Here is a 23,966-nt window from a genome sequence, read left to right on the forward strand (position 1 = left end):
CTATCATTGAATAAATTAATCAGGTAATAACTTAGAACAAAACAATTGATTTATGCTTTGTGTTAAAGCAAATTCATACAACTAGTGTATTATTCATAGACTAATATAAATTAGCCATATTTGGACTAGCAGATTAGTTATGGTTTCATTGTCTTAGGATTTATGGGTTCCAGAAAACTTCACAGTCTCTGCAAGGGAAAAACATCAAATTTCATGGTCAGATCTAAGGTAGCCAATTGTTCTTGCCAAACAGCCTGTAGCTCAAAACACGTTACAACAGGTTTTCCATTATAGCACAACCACTTTTGGAAATCAATTATCTTTCCTCTTTGGAGTGCAGTTTTCCGTTTGTTTTATGAGTGTGTAGCCCTCCCTTCTTTTCCCACCAAGGCAGGCAACTGGAGACGTCTCTGTATTATTTCTCCATTCAGAAATGAAATGAAACCCCACAGGAATCATGCCACAGGAAGGTCAAGCAATCCAGTATCTCTGTCGGTGGCAATTAAATTATAGCCGTGAGAACTTCAGAACCATTTGGCAAAGTGGCATTCCTTCGCCGAAGGTTGAAATTTAACATCTTTTCTGTCTGCAGCCAGTCCCGTGTTTGGCAGAGTGAGCACTACCACTTACGCTTATGGTACATTTTGCCCAAACTCGTGCGACTAATTTCTGACTGAAGAGGCTGGGGGTCAGGCTTTAAATTACATAGTGTAATTAGAGATTGGCTTTTTAAGTTCATGAGTTACAACAACTTGAGTAAAAAGCTCCTAGTTACCCCACCCCCACCCCCTGCCTTCCTCCCAGCATTTTCAATACGAGAAAGCTCATTCCAAAACCACGAAGCGCCATAGCGATGGGTGGTTCACACAGAACGCTCCTTTCATCCAGTTGGACGATTACAACAATTTTGTCTACTCTTACCAGCATTATTCCTTAGGTTCTTTGACATGACAGGTTTTTTTCCAACTTGCTTCAAGAGAATTTTTACGGAGGGTAATAAATGTGTAATAAATGGAGTATCTTGATTTACTTGCATGGTTTCTAAACCAAAAGGATGTTGGAAAGAAATTGTGGAAAGAAACTCAGGGTTCTCTCCAAATGGAATGGAATCTGGTGTGGAGAGAGAAGCTGGGGAAAAGTTTTGGAAATAGACTGGATCAAGCTATGGAGAAAAGAAGAAAAAAAAATAACCCAGAAAAATGTTCTCCAGCACCTTCCTGTGGGAGAGGCAGCTGAGAATAGTGTTGACTTCTCAGTGCGTTCTTCCTCCTGGCAACCCAGAGCTGGACACAAAATGGCAGAGACCACCCTGGGCTTCTAGCATGTGCAGATGCATGCAGAGTCCCTGGGGGTGGTCGCAATTGTGAACTTAATAAATAAATGTACACATCGCATTACTTTCTACAAAGAAAGATCAAACACCGTGTACGGCCACTCCTGGTAAAGGGTTGGAAAGAAGTCCAGATGCCATAGTCTGTATTTTCTTTCTTTTTTAAAAGAGGGTTTTCATTCCCTATATTTCCTAAGATGACCTAGGACAGGGGTCAGCAACCTGAAACAGTGAAAGAGCCACTCGGAACCGGTTCCCTCACAAAAGGAAAAACTGGGAGCCGCAAAAAATGTGTGCGCATGTGTGTACATGCGCACATGCACAGAACAGGGTTTGACTGAAGAGTGGAGCCAAGGCGAGATATGCACCTACCCTCCATATTTGAATTGATTGGTTGAACTTTTTTAGTCCCACTTTTTTTGGGGGGGACTGCACATGGCAGAGGACTGGGAGCCGCAGGAGACGGCTGAAAGAGCCACGTGGCTCCAGAGCCGCAGGTTGCAGACCTGTGATCTAGGAAAACAATACATTTGTTAACAAATGCCTATCCAGTTGCATTTTTTTCAGCATATACTTTTTCTCCCCACTGAATTGCAGTTAGTGTATTTAAATAGTATAAAAGTGTGACCACAGGTTTCCATTAAGCTAGTACCGGTAAGTGACCTTCTTGGATGCTGGGACTTCCCTCCATTCTCCCTCCATCACCCCATCTTTCTAGGCATATCTAAAATCCAATGCAGAGTGTCCCCCATCTCTTGACCAGGGATCAAGAGGATCATGGCAGAAGGTGGGACAATCTGTTCTGCTACTAGATGCTGCTTGAGTGTTGTCTCCCCCAACACATCGAGATTCCTGAGTAAGACGAGATATAATTTGCCCCCTTCCCTGTATATCTTCTCTCTGCTCCTCGGGAGGAGGTCACACTCTGACTTTGAACAAATCATGAGCTGAATCAGGAGAAGTCAGATAAATTCAAGAGATACACAAACTTAAAACAGATCAAATTGTAACACTATTGAAACTTTAGAACCGGAGAACTCAAAATCAGAGAGATTGCAATCAATTTACTGTAATTGCAAAGATGGATAAATTTCTTTTAAGCTTTCTGTGTAAGAAAATCATCTGATGTGTTACGTTTAAAATCCATGGTGGTTTTATCAGAGAGCTATATAGTCAGGGCTTTGGAGAGAGGCTTTGCCGGTGTTCAGCGTTCTTTGCCAGTTCTCTCCAGGGAGCGAGAGAAATAGGATCTACTGTATTGATTATTTTTCATTATCTCTAATTTCTACAATTATGGAATTTTAAAGCCCATGTTTTCTAATAACTTTCATCTAATTGTAAAATTTGCTTTCCAGAGAGGTGATTCTACAAGCAAATTGCTTGGCATTTCCATGATAATGAAAGCCCTTATAATATCGAGACATTTTAAAATTCTGTAGACAATTGGTTTTCATTCTTTTATATGTTTCTTATTCTGAACCGTCTGGCTGTGTTTTCATGCCATCCAATTTAAATACAGGTAGTCCTTGAGTTACGAGCAGAATGGAGCCTGCCCATTCCACTTGTAACTTGAAAACTCCTGGGAGTGAATCTTGTACCCCGAACAAGATCATTCCCTTGCTCATTAAGATGCACACGGCTCATTAAGTGAATATGAGGTATCTCAGGGTGGGGAAGGCCATGGAGGGCCTAGTGATGGACCAGGCCCCCAAGGCCTTCCCGACCCACTAAGAAACCTCATCCTTCCCCCTTCCTTCCTACCGCACCAGACTCACCTTTAAAAGTTCTGTCTCCTTTCTGCTGCGGTTCCTGCTGCCACCCAGATCTGAGGTCAGGGGATGCTTCCACGGCCCTCCGGCAGCCAGATCCAGGAGCCGGATGCCTCCTCCAGGCTGCTGCCACACGGATCTGAGGCTGGGGGACACTTCTGCAGCCCTCTGGTGGCCCGTTTCTGGGTGGCAGCGGCCTGGAGAAAGCCTCCGGCGCCTGGATCAGGCCACCAGAGGGCTGCGGAAGCATCCCCCATCCTCAGATCCGGGCGGCAGCAGCCTGGAGAAGGTGTCCAGCGCCAGAATGCCACAGAAGAATTCCCCGGCTTTGGTTCCATTCTCTGTTGCAGAGAACAGAGGTCTAAAGTACCATGAGTTCACACGAGATCAGAAGCGTGAGATCTTGTCACACTGATCTTGCGTGATCTTGCGTTACTTTAGGTCTCCGTTCTCTGTGAATGCATGAAGGCCTGGAACAGCCAAGAAAGCGAAGGATCTCGATCTTTGCAGGGTATTGAAGGTCTGGTTCTTAGGGAGACCTGGGGCGGGGGTGGGGAGGGATAACCAGGGTGACTGTTGCAGTGCCACTGCAGTCACTTGTAAGGGTGAACGATTGCCATGGTGCTGCAATATCCATAATTTCGGGACTTGCTCATAAGCACTAGAGGGTGCTTATCATGTAATTTCAAACAAGTGTTAAGTGAATGCTCATAACTCAGGGATTACCTGTATTTATTTAAACTCTATGTTCATATTCTAAAGCTTTCTAATTTTATTCCTTTGTTGCTTCTTTTGTTCTTGGAAAAATAAGTAGATAAGCTAGATGAAGGTAGGGATTATATAGTGGATGCATGGATAGAATCTGCATCCATTTGGTGATGTATTTACATGCTTTAACTATAGAATTGGATTATTTCGCCTCTGTTGTTTTAGATTTGTATTCTCAACAGATTAGGTAAAAGTAATCCCAAATTGCTTTCTTTCTGTAGTTGCTCAGACACCGTGACAGATGATGATGAAAACATTGGCGTTATACTATTGGATCACTGGATAGGGTGTTTTTTATATTATAGTTTGTAAAAGTATTAGTATGTATCTTCTAGCATTCTATACTTAATCCTGAGACTCATTTTACATGTACTGTATATATCAAGAGCATTGGTCATGTTATTTTATTTTCTGGCACAGTGGTATGATTATTGTATACAAATCTAGCTATATGTAGGGCAGAAAGAATGATGTGTAATCAGATTAGCAAAAAAGCAGCTATATCAGTGAAGAGATAAATTATGGCACTTTCCCAATTTTGCATTACATAATTTTTTTGACAATATTCATTGACCCATTCAGATCAATACAATGCAACTCACTGCATAGAAGATTTTGAAAATGTTTGGAAATCTTTGTTAAAAACTGATCTGATCAAAACTTTTTTAAAATATCAAAAGTTGATGGTTTTCAAAATTATAATTCAATATGATTCAAGAATAAAACTAAATACCATTGCTTTTATCTGAAAATACCATGAGTTATTTAAAAGTAAATTAAAAATATTCCATTATTTGCAATGCATATCTACAATTTATTGCTTGATCAGAACTAGGGTCACAAACAGATTTTCAACATAGAAATGCAACATCAGTAAGTCAAGATTGGAAGAAAAAGATGGACAGACAGTGACAAAGCAAAACATCTATTACTGAGGATTTGGTTTTCTGCTCAAGATAATGTTTTTTCCATAGTTGATTCTTAAATTCTACAATGTTAGAAATACATACTCACAGAAGTAGTTGACTGACAATATTTCTAAAACAAATTTGAACTGGAGAAATTGTAACCAATACCTCTTCCTTAAGAGAAAGTGAAGCCCATTTCCCCCTATAACCATATACTGAATTTCCTGAATGTCAAAAAAATATTTTAAAAATTAACAAACATAAAAACAGCTTGCTTTCATGAATATTGAAGAAAAACTGCATAAAAGTCTGCATTCAACTCCAGCTTATCTATTTTCAAATACATTATGGCTACTCTAGGACACTGCGACTTTTGCTTGAGATCTCCTCAAGCTATACCTGATCCACAGCTCAATGTCTTGAAAATTTATATTCAATGCCAAACAAATACCCAGAATCTTCTGTCCAACCCAGAGCTGGATTGTGAATGCTTCATGTCATCTTAAATAGATTCCAAATTTATTTCCAAATATATGTCCTATGAGTCCGTCTTTGCCAAAGATCCTTTCCCAACATCTGCTTAGATACTAAATTTACAAAAAGATGTGGGTAGAAGTTACTGAAGCTCAGTACTGGTGAATCAAATCCATAAAGGACTTTGAATGAGGATAGGAATGCTGAATTATATGCCTATTTTTGAGATATACAGTTCAGAGACTACATGGACCTGCTCTTTGATACCACCCTAGAACAGGATGGGACATCTGTGACTTTCCAGATGTCCCTACACTGCCCAATTATTACTATCTATCCTCATTGGCCATATTAGCTAAGGTTTTGGGGACACCCATCAGCAGCATGAGTGCACTCCAAAAGTATTCACGGGTTGCTATTTTCTATAATTTGGATATGGATTTACAGCTGCTTTTGGGAAAAAGAGATCTGATCTCACTGGCGGCATTGTTGCAACACATCACAGACAGAAGCACTCTAGCACTGAGACTAAACATGTTTTAAATAAGGAAATTCACATATAGTGTTAATAAGTAGGTGCCAGGAGATTTCTGTTTTATTATTATTATGTTTTATTATTTTTCACTTTGATACTAGAAGCAAACATCAACCTAAATAGGCATGATCCAGCCAAAATTAAGCACCTTTAGGTTCTACTACTTTAAGTAAGGACAATAAGCAATTAAACTGATTTAGAAGTATATCTTTAGATGTATATCATCTACATGACTTTTTTACTAGAAAACCTGCCCATCAGAGTTTCTAGATAATATTTAGCTAAGTGCAATAATTAATTTCAAATTTAACATTCAAGGCAACAGGTGAGAAGAACTACATTTAAATTCAGATATTTCTGAACATAATTATTAAGCAGTTACAAACATTTAAGATGAATCTTAACATTATACAACACATTGCTACTCATCATTTGTTATGGATGAAGTGGAAATTAACATATCTGATTATTACAGCAGCAAAAATCTACAACTGTTCTGCGTCATGGAATATGTTCTGAAGCAGCATTTTTAGTTTTAAAGAGAAAAGTCAAAAAAAGCCATAAATTATATATTTTAAGAATTCTTTTGAGGCATCCATTAAATGTCTGTGCTTTACTCTTGACAATATATACCCACACAATCCTGCATCTATACATAAGTCTTCAATAATATGCAGGTTACTGTGAAGTAGATTTATGCAGTAGATCTATGCAGTTGTGATTAAAGTGCAAAATATTTGGTACAAAGTCTTAATGACTACTGTATCTTGTTTCAATGGACACTGGAGAACTGAGACTGGATCTTCCATTGATGGCAATAGTGTTTGATGGAGGTGCAACCTGGAAAAGAAAGTATTGTCAGGATCATAGAAAAAAACTAGGCCTGGATATCCATCCGCCATTTCAACATGCATCCGTCTTAAAAGCTATCCCTGAGCAACATCTACCGTGTTACCCCGAAAGTAAGGCCTATCCCGAAAATAAGCCCTAGCTTGATTTTTGGGGGTGGACCTAATATAAGCCCTACCCCCAAAATAAGCCCTAGTTTTGGGGCAGGGCATACGCTTAAAAATCAAGTGGGGGTGCGGCTGTGGATCTGCCTCATGTGCCCCACACCCACTTACCTTGCAACCAGGCCTCTCCTCGCTGGCCCACTTCTTCTGCAGCCAGGCCTACATTTCTCAGTCACAGGCCTTTCTGGAAGGCCTCTGCAGCCAAGAACAAGCTATGGATTGAATCCATAGCTTGGTTCTGCAAGACCTCTGCAGCTGAGGACCGACCTATGGATTGAATCCATAGTTTGGTACTCGGCTACACAGGGCTTCTGGAAAGGCCTGACTGCAAAATACAGGCTGGACTGCAACTGCAGAGTGAAGCTGCTCCTTTGGCTGCAGAAGAAGTGGACCTGCTAGGTGGGGCTGTCAATGCCAGAGGTGAATAAGACATCTGCCAAAAATAAGACCTGCTGCCTCTTTTAGAGGCAAAAAAAAAGAAAAAAGACCCAGTCTTATTTTTGGGGAAACCCAGGTAATTATCAGGATGAGATGTCTACTCCCACCCCATTCAATAAAGAAGTGTATACAGGTTTGATAAAAGACAGCAATGTAATATGATCAGCGAAGAGTGAGAAGATTAATCAAACATTAATCAATCTTGACATTCAGTGGGTGTCTCTGGACATTATTTTACCAAACAGCGCAAAATGGTAGGACAAGATGAGATGGAAGAAGCATATCTCCAAGATTAAAAAAACAGGAGACCAAGAGGTTAAAATATGAAAGTACGAGATCAAACAGAATTGAAGAATAAAACAGGTTTTAAGATCGAGAAGAAAGCAAAAGATTTGGGTATCGCCATGACAATTCTGTACAGTATGCTGCTTCAAAATAGTTATGTAAAAAACATGGAGTGAAATTAAAAAGATGTGTTAAAGATGGAACAAAATACAACTGTCATTTTTGAGGAATGAGTGAAGTCAAGAGACACATGGATAATAATAATAATAATAAAGTTGGAAAGGACATTGGAGGTCATCTAGTCCAACCCCCCCCTGCTCAGGCAGGAAACTTATACCATTTCAGGCAAATGGCTGTCCAGTCTCTTCTTAAAAACCTCCAGTGTTGGAGCATTCACCACCTCTGGAGGCAGGTTGTTCCACTGGTTAATTGTTCTAACTGTCAGGAAGTTTCTCCTTCGTTCTAGGTTGCTTCTCTCCTTGACTAGTTTCCATCCGTTGCTTCTTGTCCTGCTTCCAGGTGCTTTGGAGAATAGCTTGACTCCCTCTTCTTTGTGGCAGCCCCTGAGATATTGGAACACTGCTATCATGTCACCCCTCACTCTTCTCTTGGTTAAACTACACATACCCAATTCCAGCAACCGTTCCCTATATGTTTTGGCCTCCAGCCCCTTAATCATCTTTGTTGCTCTTCTCTGTACCCTTTCTAGAGTCTCGACATCTTTTTTACATCGTGGTGACCAAAACTGGATGCAGTATTCCAGGTGTGGCCTTACCAAAGCATGAGGTATACATTTTGCTTTTTAAAAGGAAATGTTTTAAATAAAGCATTACCTTAATGGGGAGAGACTAGTCATATGATGGAAACATTCTGGAGAGATAAATAGCTTCAAGCCTTACCCTCTTTTGATCCCTTTGATTAGCAATTAATGAAGGCTTAATTCAACAGAAATAAAACTGCAGCACAACAGGCCACAGAGTTTGGCTCTGCACCCAAACAAGATATTAAAAAGGAGGAAAATGTTTGGCTGACAGAAGAAACAGTTTTTCTGCCTCATTTCTTAAATACTTGGCAGTTAGTGAGAGCACCTGACAGACCTTTTACCTGATTTACTAGAGTAAAGCATTGGCCCAACATCCCTTCTCCTTGCTCTCCGTACACAAGGGAACCGAGGAGCCTGCCAGCCTGCTGACATTCTCTCACATGCAAACATCCCTTGTTTTAAAAAGCTAAAGTGACATTTTGCAGCCACAGCCTGACATCATCTTCACAAGAGGCACAAAAATAAAATTTGATACTGTGATTTTCTCATCCAAGTTTCACTTCCTCACATTGTTTGATAGTGCAAAAGTCTCATCAACAGGCCATGCTTTTTCCGGGGGGGGGGGAGAGTGGGGAGGATGTCTCTCTTGAATGGAGAACAACTGAGGAAAATAAAAAAAAAAAACTTCTAAAAATGAATGGATCTAGGTCCATCCTGACCATATTAGTTAGCCTTAGAGCCCATTCTCTTTTCAACGCACAATTTTAAAAAAGAATGGAGGCATGCCTTAAGTTACTCTTCATTTTTCACTATTTACTTATTTAATCAAACCGGCAGAGGGCCTCAAAGCAGTCAAAGAAAAACAAGTGACAATAGAAATGCTAAATACCCAGAACTTCACAGCTCATTATAAGGACAACAGAAAACATGCAGGAAGCCAGTTCACATTCCACGCTTCCACAGAATCTGCTGGAAAACCTTTATCTTCAAAAAAAACCACAACAGATTTGGGGTCACACAGACATGGGAAGGAGAGCCGTTCCAGAGAGCAGGTATGTCTACAGAGAAAGCCCTGCAAGATGGCACGGCTCTACCAGGAGGACTTGAGAGTGAGCAGACTTTCCAGATCTTATCAGATGGACAGAAATAACAAAAAGAGGCCAACCCAAAGGCATCCAAGCCCCATGAAATGACAACCAGCCTTTTGAATTGCAACTGGAAGCTAAATAGTGGTCAAAATAGTGGTGTAACACAGTAGGAGTATGAAACAATGATGTTACACAGACACAATGAGTTATGACCATAATTACCTCCATCCCTGTATTTTGGACCAATGCAGTTTCTGAGTAGACTTCAAGGTAGCCAAATGTAGAGTGCACTGCAATAATCCAAACAGGTGGTGATTAAGGCCTCCCAAGTAAAAAATAGGTAAGGTAAAGGTAAAGGTTCCCCTGCACATGCGTGCTAGTCATTTCCGACTCTAGGGGCCGGTGCTCATCTCCGTTTCAAAGCCGAAGAGCCAGCACTTGTCCGAGGACGTCTCCGTGGTCATGTGGCTGGCATGACTGGACGCCAAAGGCACACGGAACGCTGTTACCTTCCCACCGTAGTGGTCCCTATTTTTCTACTTGCATTTTTATGTGCTTTCGAACTGCTAGGTTGGCAGAAGCTGGGACGAGTAACAGGCGCTCACTGTTACGCGGCACTCGGGATTCGACCCGCCAAACTGCCAACCTTCTGATCGACAAGCTCAGCATCCTAACGTTGTAATTGGAGTACCAAATGAAATCTCTGGCCGTGGCTGCCAACTGTTTGTTGAGTTAGAACGTAGAGTCTATGGACCCACCCCCACATCGCACAGAGGTTCTGCCTGGAGAAGTGCAACCCCACTGAGAACAGAAGTTGAAAAATACTTGAAGCCAAAGCCATTTGGTCTTGCTACGCTGGAGCTGGGACTAGACCTTAATGGCACTGCCACGTTGGGATTAACACGTAAATCTGGGTGTCACCTGCATGCTGATGTGGGAAGTCAGCTCCCCAGAGAAGGAAATATTAAAAAGGCAGAAAAATATATTTCCTAAAAAGAAATTGAACCAGGAAAGTATGATGAGTTTTCTTAATAGCCCAAGTCTCCCTCCCCTCAAGCAGAAACCAACTCTATAGAAATGCAGATGTAAACCATTCAGGAAGGTTGAAGCTAAGAAGACTAAGACATCTAAAAATCTACATACCCCAGCCCCAGGGAGGTGGGCTGGGATATACAAACAGCAAAATTCCTAGAGAGGAACACCTAGACTAAGGACACACAGAAAATAGCCCCAAACAGGAACCGGAAATCACTCCAAACAATAGAGTCCAGGGGGTATAAAAACCCACTACCCACATGCGGTCAGCCCTTTTTTTCTCTATTGGATCCATCTTTATGTCTGGCTTTCCTCTGCAATAAACTACAACCTTCTTCCCAAAGCAGTTGCCATGTTTATTCCCCGTTTGGAGGCACCATGATGAAGACTTTTCTTCTTACACTGATAATACCTGAATCTGTGTTAATGTAGATGTTAAATACCATTGAGAAGATGATGAGCTATTCCAAGGAATCCTGTCCTGTCCCACTCTCTACCAACTCTGGCTGGAACTGACCCTGGAGAAAGAAGGGTCACTACAATTCAGAACTTCCCATCTCTAACCCCTGGAAGTGAAGGGCACAGAAGGCTACCGTGCCCAATGATCCTGAAAGCTTCTATCAGCTGCATTAGGCAATTCAGTCCAGAAAACTTACTCCACTAGAATTACATTCTGTTAAGATTAAGATTTATTAAGCTATAGTAACAGAACCTTGCAAGTTTGATTCTGCTGTCCTTCCTCTCCATCTTATATCCCAGTGAACCAGGGAGCATCGGCCTGTGCCACTTCCACATAGTATCTTGCTTTCTAGGACTTAAAAGAGTGTTTCAGTCCTCTTTGTCTAGATCTGGTATAGTTCTGTCAAGGTCATCTCTTTTACTTTCTACAGCTGCTGAGAGATTAAGCAGTAACAGGAATGGTCCCGCCAGAAGTCACCCACAAGCACAATCAGTGATGTCTCAATGCTATATCCAATCCCTGCCTGTTAAGATTTCAGATAATGCTTTTCCTCCAGAGTCTGCTTTAGTTACAGCCAAGAGAAGCAGGCAGCAGCAACAATTAAAACCACAATGGTAGACTTGTTTTAACAACACGAGAGAACACTGGAAAAAATATATCTTAGAATGGCAAGCTGTGCAGTCGCAAAGCTTGCGTGAGAAAGATGAGTTCATCTACTCCAGGCATGTCAAATTCACGATGTCATGTGACATTGCGCGACGTATACCAACTTTTTCCCCATTGCCGGCAATGGGGTAGGCACGGTTTCGGTGTGATGCATCCGGCCCGCGGGTCAGCAGTTTGACATGCCTGATCTACTCACTTAAGTTCTCTGTATATAGATTTTGTCCTATTAAGAACTAGAGCAAAAAAAAAAATCTGTAAAACATATGCAAAATATTCTGCTGTATATACATGAAAAATATCCAGTACGGTTTTGAAACCTGAAGCCTACAAAACTGATGCCACAACCTTTCTGCTTTACTGACTTGATTTTTAAGAAGTTAACCATCTGATTCGAAGGCTGAAGAGATTTAGAGAAGGTGGAAGTGCAGGTATGAAGCCAGATTACGAAAGACTTTAACTTGGAAAGTACAAATGAGCAAGGGAACTGAAAGAGGTGATGGAAGAAAGGAGAAAGTGACCAGGCAAATAGAAAGAGGGAAGCTAAGGGTACAGAGCAACCTGATATCCTTTAAAATGGGTTAGTTGATTACGGTTTCCATAACAAGAGAGTAATGAAATATACTAGGTTGAGGTTAACCGGATCAAGGTCAACAGTTATGAACACAGATCTATTTCCTATTGGCATAGTTAAAAATAACAATAACACATTCACAAGATTCGCTCATGGTATTCTGATTACTAGGCTGACTTTGAAAGAAGCCCTGTAAATCCCCTGCTGTTGATTCAATGCTAAGCGGGAGAAGGGAAGATAGCGACTCACCCGCCTCAATTTGGCAGCAGCCTCTCCAGAGCGGATTGCAGCCAGCAAGCTCTGGTGGATCTGTTCTGGGTCAGGGTGTTGGACTGCTGCAGCAAGGCCTCTCTCATAGACAGCGGTGGCTGGATGGTTGAATAAAGGGGGTGCCTGCCTGTTTTGCTCATAGCTTGCATCGTTAGTCTTCTGCTGGGTTAAAACATTGCCCAAGTAAGGTTAGCTGAGTGTGTTACCATCATTCTGAGCACATTCTCAAAGAGCTATACGTTTCTAATGACAAAGCACTGTAACCCCTAACACATTTATTAAGCTTTCATGGATCCAGAAAAATAAATCATTAATTTATTGTTATCGGAGGAGGGGTGGGGTTAGGGTTGCCACAAAATTCAGGTAACACACGTTTGGATAAATAAGTTAAGTCAAATATTCCAGTAAGACGAGATGGAAGTGGGGGTGGGGGAGACGCAATGCCATTATGAGTGCATGTTAAATACAAGTTTTACCTTGTCTGTCAGGATCTGCTGTGTCGGAGTTGTGGGACTCGGTGTAGGTGAATAATCCTTTACTTCGATGTTGGATGCTGATGAGCTGAGGTCAAGAGAAGATTGTTCTTTTAATGGTCTGGTTGTGTTGGCGCTTTTTTTACTGAAGGACTGTGACCTTTTAACTGCCGATGATACAGCAAGAGCAAAAGGTGAAGGTTTAGGGGAAGAATATGGTTGTGGCAAAACAAAAGTCCTCAAAGTTTTCAGTTGTAATGGAGAAGGCAGGGATGAAGGAGAATTCAATGGTTGAGATACTTTTACGGGAGAAGTGGTGACTTTTGTCTCTTCTTCCTTACATCCGTTTTCAGTAGTTTTCTCAGGCAACTGAGAAGGAACAGCAATTGGTTTAGGTAGTGGAAAGCCAGGTTGCTCTGGAGATGCCACTATTTTCTCCATCTCCATAGTCTTAGCTTCACTCTGAACAGGAGAAGTGGTGACTTTTCTCTCTTCTTCCTTACATCCGTTTTCAGTAGTTTCCTCAGGCAACTGAGAAGGAACAGCAATTGGCTTAGGTGGTGGAAAGCCAGGTTGCTCTGGATGCGCCACTTTTTTCTCCGTCTCTGTCATAGTCTTAGCTTCACTCTGAATCGGGCTGCTTAGAGAACCACTTCTTGCAATTGCAGAAGTTACATAATGATCGGTGGTCCTCCTCTGTATCTGTAAATAAAAATTGCTCGGCCTTATTGGGGGGCTCAACATTTTTGGTTTTTCTTGCACTGCAGGTGGAGAACTTTTGTTTCCTGAATTTAGAATTAAAGGAGGAATTGGGTGGTCTTGATGAGGCCTGGGATGTTCTACCTCCATTTTCTGGCCTTTGGCACTGGAGAAGGACACTGGGCTATGATCAGCAGCCGGGTATGTTTTAGGCGGGGAATCCCTCCTTACCTCATATAATGTAAATTCATTCTTAAAATCAGGTTCCGTTTGATACGGTCTTTTTGAGATATCAGCCGTCTCTGTTTGTGTACCAAATTCTTGGGAATTGGGAGATACCGCTGCTTCTTGGTGTTCCACAGGATCCAATTCCCGATTCTTCGCTGTGTCCAAAAATTTGGGAGGTACTATTTTGTAAGTAGTCATTCCAACTTTGGGTATGTAGTCTCTGGTAATTTCATTGGAAGGCTTGGGCTTAGGCTTTGAACCTTGTCTGTAAAGTGGGTACGTTTTTGTAGAACTAATTGGGCTTCTGACGATTGTCTCTGGGAGAACTTGGTTCTCATTTACCAACGCATTATGGACGCCATTAGGATTCACACTGCTTTGGTCTGCTTGTCCTGTGGGCTTATTCACCATAGTCAGGGCTCCTGAGGAATGGTTTTTCTGTACTGGCTTGTGTACATGAGTTGAATTTTTGCCAGGGCTCAGCGTGCGACCCTGATGATTGCTGTTTTCACTTAATGCAGTCTGACCAAAATTATCTTCAGATGTGGTCTGAATTGCGACATCCTGAGTCTTTATTGCATCGACATTGATCTGATCACGTTTTTGATCGTGCACATTCAAAGACAGGTCCCCATTTAGAGAGGTGTCCTCCAGTGTCTCAGGCTTGTTACTTTTTCCTATTTCTTCCTTACTGAGTTTGTCAGAAGGCAGAGGATATGTTGCTTCTTTATGACCTTTTTTTAAAAAAGGGAAACATAATTTTGACATTAGCACAGAGAAGAAAAATTCTTTGAATCACACATCGCTCTTCTGCATTAAAATGGTACTAAGCAAAAGAACTGCCCTAATATAAAATTCCATTGATTATACCGAACTGCCACGTGTCGTGCTGATTTCACAATCTACGCCTGGCAGACCCCAAATGGCTTATTAACATGATAAAATGGTAACTGCAGGCAGGACTTTATGATTGCTGATTTATACGGCTTGAGAACAACCACAGGGAGAATCAGAAGAATTCCTCGGTGCCAATAAGCTTAATTAGCATTCCCATAATATTAAGAGGGAAAATTTCCTTGCATGAGATACTGCAACACTCTCTACATGGGGCTGCCCTGGAGGACCACTCGGAGGCTTCAACTGGTGCAGAATGCGGCCGCGCAAGTTGTGATGGGGATTTCCCGATACTCCCATGTAACACCTCTACTCCGTGAGCTGTACTGGCTTCCGGTTGCCCTCCGGGTGAGATTCAAGGTGCTGGTGATGACCTATAAAGCCCTAAATGGCTTGGGTCCGGGATATTTAAGGGAACACCTGCTGCCAGCATCAAGTTTCCTTCGTCCATTGCGCTCGCAGAGGGAGGGTCTTCTCAGGGTGCCGCCGATAAAAGATTGCTGGCGGATAGCACCCAGGGGGAGAGCCTTTTCTGTGGGTGCGCCTGCCCTCTGGAACCAGCTGCCCATGGAGCTCAGAACTGCCCCTGACCTACGTTCATTCTGCCGAGACCTGAAGACTTGGCTCTTTGAGCTCTCTGACCCAGGCTGAGAATTTTAACTGGGGTTTTATTTTCAGGGATAATTTAATCTTTTATTTGTCTTTTAACTTGTATTTTGTATTGGTATGATTTTAAAATGCCCTGTAAACCGCCCTGAGTCCTCCGGGAAAGGGCGGTATATAAATCTTATAAAATAAATAAATAAATAAATATTCAGAGAGAAAAAACTGCAAGGATCATTTCCTGATTTTTCAAGGCATTACATGAAGGACAAGATAATAATTCTGATTAAGAGAAACTCACCAATATTTGTGTTTGGCTGCAATGTACTATGTGCTGTACCATTGGGAATGCTAATTCTTTCACTCAATATTTCACTATCTTGGGCTCTGCAAAACAAAACAGAAATAGTAGGGAGAGGACTACTGACAAACAGATGAAGAAAGCCCCACAAAGAAGAGACAATTCGTTTTGACAGAAAAGGAGCCAAAGGCAGAATAGAATACAGGTAGTCCTCAGGTTATAACAGTGGCGAATGAGGAGGACTTACAATGGTTCCTTGGAATTCTAGCCATTGCAGCATCCCAGCAGTCATGTGATCATGATCCCAGTGCTTGGCACCCGGCTTGCAAATATGATGTAGCAACGGGCCATGATTATGTGTCTGTGATTTCCAAAGTTTCCTGCTGAGTTCCCACAGGTAAAGTCAGTGGGGAAGTCAGCAGGAAATCAAAACTCACTGTCACATGAGGTCCTTGTTTAGTGACCCTTATCATCCTTGTTTATGACAGCACAACAGGTCTGCTGGAATTACTGTCACTAAGCAACTCAAGTCATATGATGCTCTGCTTTCCAACAATGTCACTTAACAATGCAGTCCCAATAATCCCATAATTACCCTATGGTAAAATGGGCTGCCAATAAATCAGATGGTTAAGTAAGTAAATAAGTAAGTAAGTAAGTAAATAATCAACCCTAGGATTACCTGTAATGATAATAACAATGAATCATAAAATAATAATATGGTCTATATGCTAAAATGTAGACATAAAAATCAAGAACTAAAGAAAACAATGAAAACAAAAGGACTTTAAAGACTAATATATTTTTATAGCTTAGGTTTTTATTGGTTGGAGTTATTCTAGCTGGCAGATATATAAGGATATTGAAAAGACAAATACAGCTAAAGAAAATCAAGAAATGAAAAAATACAAATTGCAATAAGATATATTAAGCTTTAAATTTAAGTAAAACAAGCATAAATAAGTAGTGCTCATTGAAGCCCAAGCCTTCTGGTATAGATAGGCTAACTAATCATCCATGGTGTGATAAAAAAAATTACTTTGAGGACATAGGTGAGAGAATCAAGCTTCTGGAAAGCTTAAACCTGCATCTCCCTTGACCAAATCTTTAGATGATACTGGTAATTGTGACTATGTGGGGTCCTTGGTGCTGTTTTCTTGCAGATGTTTCATCACCCTAACTAGGAACATCATCAGTGCTAGTAAGGAGTGCTGTTTGCTGTCTGTTTATATTCCGGTGTCTTGCCTGTCTTGGTGGGTGGGGGCGGTCTTAGGGATTCTTTGTTTGGGCTGTTTACTAATGGCTGTTTGGCAGTTTCTTGATTGGGGTATTGCTTACTTGACTGTTGGTCTGAAGTTGACTATCCATGGTTTGTGAGAAAAGTAAAAATGCCCAATCCTGAAAACTTGTGCTATCAACTCCTGCAGGCATCGCTTCAGTACATTTCTTTTAGGTTCTTAAGAATGTAAACTGTATTAGGTAACTTGGTAGAAACACAGTATATAAATGTAAAAAGTATATAATCTTAAAATTTGTTGAGATTTTAGAAATAAATTAGAGCAAGAGTTGTATATACTGGGGACCATAACGATTCGTTACAAAGAGCTGCAGATAAGTTTTATTTTTTTGAACTTTTTATGGGTTTGGGTCTCAGATGGCCACTGGAGGTATGATGATGATAAAGGGGATACACTTGAGATTCCTGGCATGTTTGATAAGGAAGGTTTGTATTTTGTTTATATAGGTAAAGGTAAAGGTTCCCCCGCACATGCGTGCTAGTCATTTCCAAGTCTAAGGGCCGGTGCTTATCTCCGTTTCAAAGCCGAAGAGCCAGCGCTTGTCCAAGGACGTCTCCGTGGTCATGTGGCCGACATGACTAGACGCCAAAGGCGCACGGAACGCTGTTACCTTCCCACCATAGTGGTCCCTATTTTTCTACTTGCATTTTTACATGCTTTCGAACTGCTAGATTGGCAGAAGCTGGGACGAGTAACAGGCGCTCACTCTGTTACGCGGCACTCGGGATTCAACCCGCCAAACTGCTGACTTTCTGATCGACAAGCTCAGCATCCTAACCCACTGAGCCACCGCGTCCCTAGTTGTTTATATAGGTAAGACTTAGTCCTACGATCATTCATTCAGTGACCATTCAAAGTACCACTGTACTATATGAATGATGGCTGTGGCTGGTCCTTGGAGCCCCAGTCATCTCAACACACCTGCAGTCACATGATCAAAATCTGGATGCTTGGCAAGCATTCCCTGTTACAACCTTGCCACATCTCCCTTCCACCCATACGCAACTTCTTGCCTTCATCTGCACCACATCGACTCCTCCTCTCACAACTTGGCAGCCAACTCACAACTCTCCCCACTCTGCACCACTTCTTACATACCCCCCTTGCATCTTTGCGCACCTTCCCCAACCCTTCCGTGTATCCCCATGCTCCCCACCTGAAAACAGTTCCCACCAACTTTGGTTGTGGAAAGCCAACAAGAAGGTGCCTCACCTAACCACACCATGGGATTTGGTCAACAACTGGAACTGTAGAGATTGCATTGCTAAGCAATGCAGTTGTGCTTTACAATCGTACTACTAGGCAATGGAAATTCTGGTCACAATTGCTGTCATAAATCAGGGCAAAATAGCTGAATGGAGTCGAATGGAGGCTTAAGCATTTATTTTAGTGTTTACATGTTTTTTGGGGGGGAAGGTAGGTTAAAAACAAAAACATTATAATGCCATCCAAACCCAGAACTAATTTTTCTACCAAGCGTCAGTGGTCTGTTGCTGGGGGCTCCATTCCACCCCACAATGAACTGGGGAACTGAACCATAGGCTGCCAATCTTTGATACATTCACCTGCCGCAACACTTTTCTTTTTTAAGAGAAGCACTGATTAAGCCTTATTTTGCTACATGAGGCATTAACAGTACTGTTGGTAGAGAATGTAACTTTTTAGCCCTAGCTTTAGAACTCCCATCCCAACAGTGACAGTAATGGCAAAAGCACTTAGACTTATATACCGCTTCACAGTGCTTTACAGCCCTCTCTAAGTGGTTTACAGAGTCAGCCTATTGCCCCCGACAATCTGGGTCCTCATTTTACTGACCTCAGAAGGATGGAAGCCTGAGATGGTCAGGAACCAACTGGAATCGAGCTCCTGGCTGTGTGAGCAGTTAGCCTGCAATACTGCATTCTAACCACTGCACCACCACGGCTCCCTACAGTAATGTGAGATGGTGGAACCCAGCTTGGATGAATTACTCAGTTCCTTACTCTGATATACACATAAAATTGTACTAAACGTAGCTTTACTTACTTATCTCCTGCACTCATATTTTCTGTTTTCTCTTCATTAGACTCTTGTGCATTGTCTCCAATATCAAAACCTGGATCAGAAGCAGTTTCATGTTTTTGAACATCTAGTGGAACCTCAGAAGCACAGAGAGAGTCATCATGTATTTCTTCCTTCTCATCTATTTCCTTTAGGCTATATTCAGAACCCATGTCAGCTGTGCAAAAAAAAAAAAAACACCAAATACACACAACACACACAAGGAGTAATCTTTGGAGAGTTTCAGTATACAAAAGTATATTGCTTTTTTAAAAAACGTTTGAATGCTTGCTTACTAAGGCATTTGCTATGCTGGTAGGGGAACTTTGCCCTATTATTTAAAATCACTATAAATAAAGTAGGGAGAACGTAATATAGGAAACACTTATATATTAATAGGAGATGAGAGTTTGGCAAATATATTTGAAAGTACCATAAAAGCAATGTTGTCTTCTTTAATTAAACACATAAGAGAATAAACCGACAGGAACATAGGGAACTGCTTTATATAGAATTTAATATATTTAGACATTCTGTGGAAGAAAACAGAAAATTATCTAACTGTATTACCATAATCAGAGAAAATGTCCCTGCATATCTTAGTTTCTTCTTGGCTTCATTAATAAACTAACATTATCATATGACTTCAGCATAAATGTGCTGTATTATAGAGTTATCTTAAGACAAATACAGCAATGGCATTCTTCAAATCATCAAGAAGAGAATAAGTAGGCTACACCATAAGCCGCCCTGAGTCTTCGGAGAAGGGCGGGATATAAATGGAATTTTTTTTTAAAAAAAGCAGGCACATGAAGCTGAACAGAATGGAAGATCTTCCTTTCCTCCCCAAAACATATATTAAACGGCATTTATTATTCTCAGAGAGCTTATGTTAAATGAGACTAGTATGTATAATTTAGTAAATTAGTTCCAAAGAGAAAACATGACAGCCACCTACATTTGAGCGACACTTCAGATTCATCTGGAGTATCAGTATTAACCAAAACTCTACTTTCATCTGCGACTTGCCAGACATTGTTTTGATCATGATTGGTTGGATCAAAGCTGGATGAGGTACCTGCTGCCACTGGGGTCCTGGTTAGATCAACTACATTGCCTAAGAAGCAGGTTAGGAAACAATGTGTGAATTAACTTGATTAACGTGAGAATAAAACAAACACGAGAAGGAAAAAAGCAGAGGGGGACAATGTTAGTCAAATCAAAATGTTTTCAAGTCATTTTTGGTAATATTAATAGGGTTGCCGCACTTAGTTAACAAACGCAGTCTAATTAACACCTTTCTCTACTCAGCACTGGAAAGAATTGCAAATGTGTCTGATCATCAAGGTATCAGTTCAGGAGGTCCTCAACTTTTTCCCTCTCATACAAACAGAACTGCTATCTCTTCCAAAATACTGTCAACTGAAATTGCCTGTGCTTCATTTAAAAACAAAACGAGGGCACTTATTTTTTCCTTTGAAATTATAACTTATTCATAGCCACCCAGATGCAAATGTAACCAATTAATCAATGAAATCGATGTGATTAAGCAATTACCAATTCTTTTTCCCCCTAGAACCATTAATTGTACACTAAGTTGTAGGGCTCTGCACAAAGCCAGTGAAGCACCATTCTGAGCCCACATTTAAGTGTTCCCTTTCTCCAAGGCTCAAGGTCACCAGCCTTCTCCCACTCCAGCAATCCTTTTTCCATCGGCACTGCTGCCCAAATGAAGCGAGCTGTTCTCTATGCTTGCACGCTCGTGCCGAGATTAAGTGGAAAAGAACCTCAGAGCTAGTAGCGGACCTTGAAGAAACAGAGCCACCTTGACACTCTTGAGGAGTAGATTGGGGACGGGGTGAATATTGGTCCCTTTGGAAAGGCCAGGCTCTAAAGTGGGGACGTAGAATGGTGAATATATTTTAATATGCAAAAATGCAAAAAAAAAAAGTCAAGGACACCTCTGACTTGATTAGGGAGAGAGAAATGGAAAGAAAGAAAACACAGCTCTGCTGAAAACTCAAATCAGGAAGCCAACAAACTGAGCTGCGGAGATTAGCTGTAGTTGTAGGAGGAGCTGCGTGCCGAGCAGTCCCAAGTTATTTTTCTTTTTATTTGTAAATAAAGAGATTGTTTTTGCTTCAGCGGGTATCATCTTCCTCCGCATCGCACAACTATTTAAGCCCTTCTCAGCCTTCATAATGGAAAGAGGACATGTGACTGGACCCTTTTCCCTGAACGTTTCACAGCCGTCACTCCTATAGTTGATGGGGGTTATGTAGACTATTATTCAATCACATACTCTATTAACCTAACATATTGAAAGACCGGGACTGTGGTGTACATAATGGGAACAAATCACATCCCTCTTTATCTCTAACAAGGTATCAAATTATTATTTGAACATTATTTCCAAGAGGAAACTAATGCAGAATATAAGGCTTTAGTCCCCCTTTTCAGAGTATTGATCTGAATGATATTTCACTGTAGTTGCCTTTCTTAGCTTTATAATTAAAACACCAACTGTAGTATAAATCAGTGGATTTACAGATATTTCAATATTTATGTTGTCTCTAAATCAACGTGTCTGCTTAAAATTAGGGGGGAGGGGGGGAAGATTGCTAATGATATGCTTGTATGTATGTGCCTTGAAGTCCGTGTTTATTTCTGGTGACCGGACAAAAAATATTGACACAATTTAATAATGCTTGATTTTATACATTTTAAAGCCCAATTCAAGTAAATTAAAATGAAAGCCATTGTTTTGGGTTAATTTAGAATAATATACTAACAAGGGCAGAGAAAAGGATGAGAAAGGGGCAAAAAGAATTTTGTGGCTATACTAGCAGATATAGCTGGGTTTGTTGTTTTTTTTGTTTTAGTAAATGTTGCATTAAAAATACCTGTTAGAGACTGCGCTTTTGAGTATTTTCCTTTGTCAATGCTTTCTGTATGAATTGATTCTGCAGATTCTGATCCTGAAAAATAAGATTTTGGATAGGCAAAAATGGGCATTTTGGAAATACTTTCTTCTTCACGGCAAAACTGAAGCAATGCCCAAATATCTCTTACCCAAGGTATACAATTGTCAGACTATTATCTTTCTTGTAATACTGTTTCTTTGGCAACAAAGCACAGGCTGCATGCAATCTACAGCTAGTCCAGCTGTTGACACAACAGTTCATTTAGTGACCATGACAAGCTACAACAGCATTGAAAAAATGACTTATGACTGTTTTTCTTATTAGCAACCATTGCAGCATCCCCAGGGTCACGTGATCAGAATTTAGACACTTGGCAACTGATTCATATTTATGACGATCGCAGTGTCTCGGGGTGATGTGATCATCTTCTGTGACCTTCTGATAAGCAAAGTCAATGGGGAAGCCAGATTCACTTAACAACCCTTATACTAACTTAACAACTGCAGTGATTCACTTAACAACCGTGGCAAGGAAGGTCACAGAATGGGGCAAACCTCGCTGAAGAAATGTCTCAGTAACAGAAATTTTGGGCTCAACTGTAGCCATGAGTCAACTGAGTAATAAATAGTAACTTTCCCATCAAATTTCAGTGGTAAGAATAATACAACAGGCCACACTGCTGGGGTCTGCAGATCTACCACAAGGATCCATTACAACAGCCTAGATTCTTGGGAAGACCTTGATGAAGATCAAAACCAGAGCTAAACAGGAGACAACAATGATTTCACATTTGGGGGTACAAAGTAATAATAAATAATTCAGTGAGCCGATTCTGACTAGACGTTAAAGAGAACAACTGCTCCAAAGTCATTACTTTACCTGAGGGCAAAACTGTTTCAGGTTTTGGGTACCCAATTGTAAAATGCCGTGTTTACCTGTGTCAATGCTAGGGTCACTTTGGCCTTGCAGTTTTCTGCAAGGTGGAGAAGGGGCCTTGCGCTTGGTGCGCCTTAAAGAAGAATTAACTGAAGAGGTGCCACTGAGATGAAGAGAACCGGATCTCTCTCTTCCCACGCCCGAGAGTCCCTGGGGAGAAGGTCAGAGCAGAAATGAAACTAAAACAGAAACATTCAACAACGTAGCCAGACAGTAATCATTCACTGTTAAAATACAAAAACTCTTTCAATATAATCAAGACATAAATTCAGCTGCACCAACAACTCCATGAAACGATGTATGTATTTTGTCCTTCCTGAATCAACTGATTATTTCCAACGTAACACCAACCCAAGACTAAGCATTAATTTGGAGTTACGAAAATATGAATATATTTCCCCCACAAACATAAATAATTAAATTCTAATGATACATTTAAGTGACTGTAACTTAATCCGAGGGCTTTGTAGACATTAACATCTGTTGGGGATCATAAACCTTCCCAGTCTAGACACAATGGAAAAGTTGCTAGCATTTGCTGTAAAAAAAAACCCTGCCAAAAAACGGCCACCTATATTTTTATTCATCCTAGATTTTATTCTACCAAGCTATATTTAGCCGAGGGAAAAATCTACTTGCATGTTGTTCAGAAAAAAATAAACCTTTAAATGTTACCGTGAACTAAAGCTTTAAAATTTATCTGCCAGAGCAGACCTCGCTCATTATTTAACAGTGAAGTGGCAGTACTTAGCAGACCTTGGATGATCTTGAAAAAGCTTGTTTAGTACTCAGATGGGAAAGCATCAGGAAATCCCAGGGTTTGTAGGTTAGCCCGGAAAGTCAAAAAAACATCCCAGAAGCCACCAGGGGCAAATGACTTCTATACTGTTACCAAGGAAACAATATGGACATGCCTGACTCATCACCAGATGTTGACTTAAGGGAGACTTCATCTTCAAATTCCAAATTAGTAAGTTCCTAAGCTAAGAAGCAATGTTAAACAATACAACTGAATAACTAGTCAACCGTAGAACACACACACACACACACACACACACACAAACAATTTCTCAGTGTCCTCAGTGTCATGCAACAATTTCATGTTATTATGAGACCGAGAAGATGGGATTCCAACTAACTTCTTCATGACTTAAAACAAAACAAAACACAATCTCCTGCATTTAGAAAAATAGCATG

At 40.9% G+C, this 23,966-nt stretch overlaps 1 protein-coding gene across 8 annotated transcripts in view; it reads right to left on the reverse strand.

Moving 5' to 3' along the window:
* Positions 1 to 4,510: 4,510 nt before the first annotated feature.
* The window catches only part of COBLL1 (cordon-bleu WH2 repeat protein like 1), a 124,539-nt gene continuing 105,083 nt past the window's right edge, over positions 4,511 to 23,966 (reverse strand). For 3 of the 8 annotated variants that reach the window (XM_083365444.1, XM_083365445.1, XM_083365443.1), the window contains exons 8-16: positions 22,769 to 22,919; positions 21,813 to 21,887; positions 19,868 to 20,026; positions 18,895 to 19,087; positions 15,572 to 15,657; positions 12,850 to 14,507; positions 12,353 to 12,535; positions 9,594 to 9,661; positions 4,512 to 6,624 (exon numbers count right to left, since the gene is read on the reverse strand). In XM_083365444.1, coding sequence (XP_083221570.1) covers positions 6,492 to 6,624; positions 9,594 to 9,661; positions 12,353 to 12,535; positions 12,850 to 14,507; positions 15,572 to 15,657; positions 18,895 to 19,087; positions 19,868 to 20,026; positions 21,813 to 21,887; positions 22,769 to 22,919 — 2,706 coding nt within the window. In that variant the 3' untranslated portion in view covers positions 4,512 to 6,491. Of the gene's footprint in view, positions 6,625 to 9,593; positions 9,662 to 12,352; positions 12,536 to 12,849; positions 14,508 to 15,571; positions 15,658 to 18,894; positions 19,088 to 19,867; positions 20,027 to 21,812; positions 21,888 to 22,768; positions 22,920 to 23,966 lie in introns of all 8 variants that reach the window. The other 5 variants (XM_083365440.1, XM_083365438.1, XM_083365439.1 and 2 more) reach the window with 5 other exon arrangements.

The sequence above is a fragment of the Vipera ursinii genome (assembly GCF_947247035.1).
Source record: "Vipera ursinii genome assembly, chromosome: 1".
In the NCBI taxonomy this organism is placed as follows: Eukaryota; Metazoa; Chordata; class Lepidosauria; order Squamata; family Viperidae; genus Vipera; species Vipera ursinii.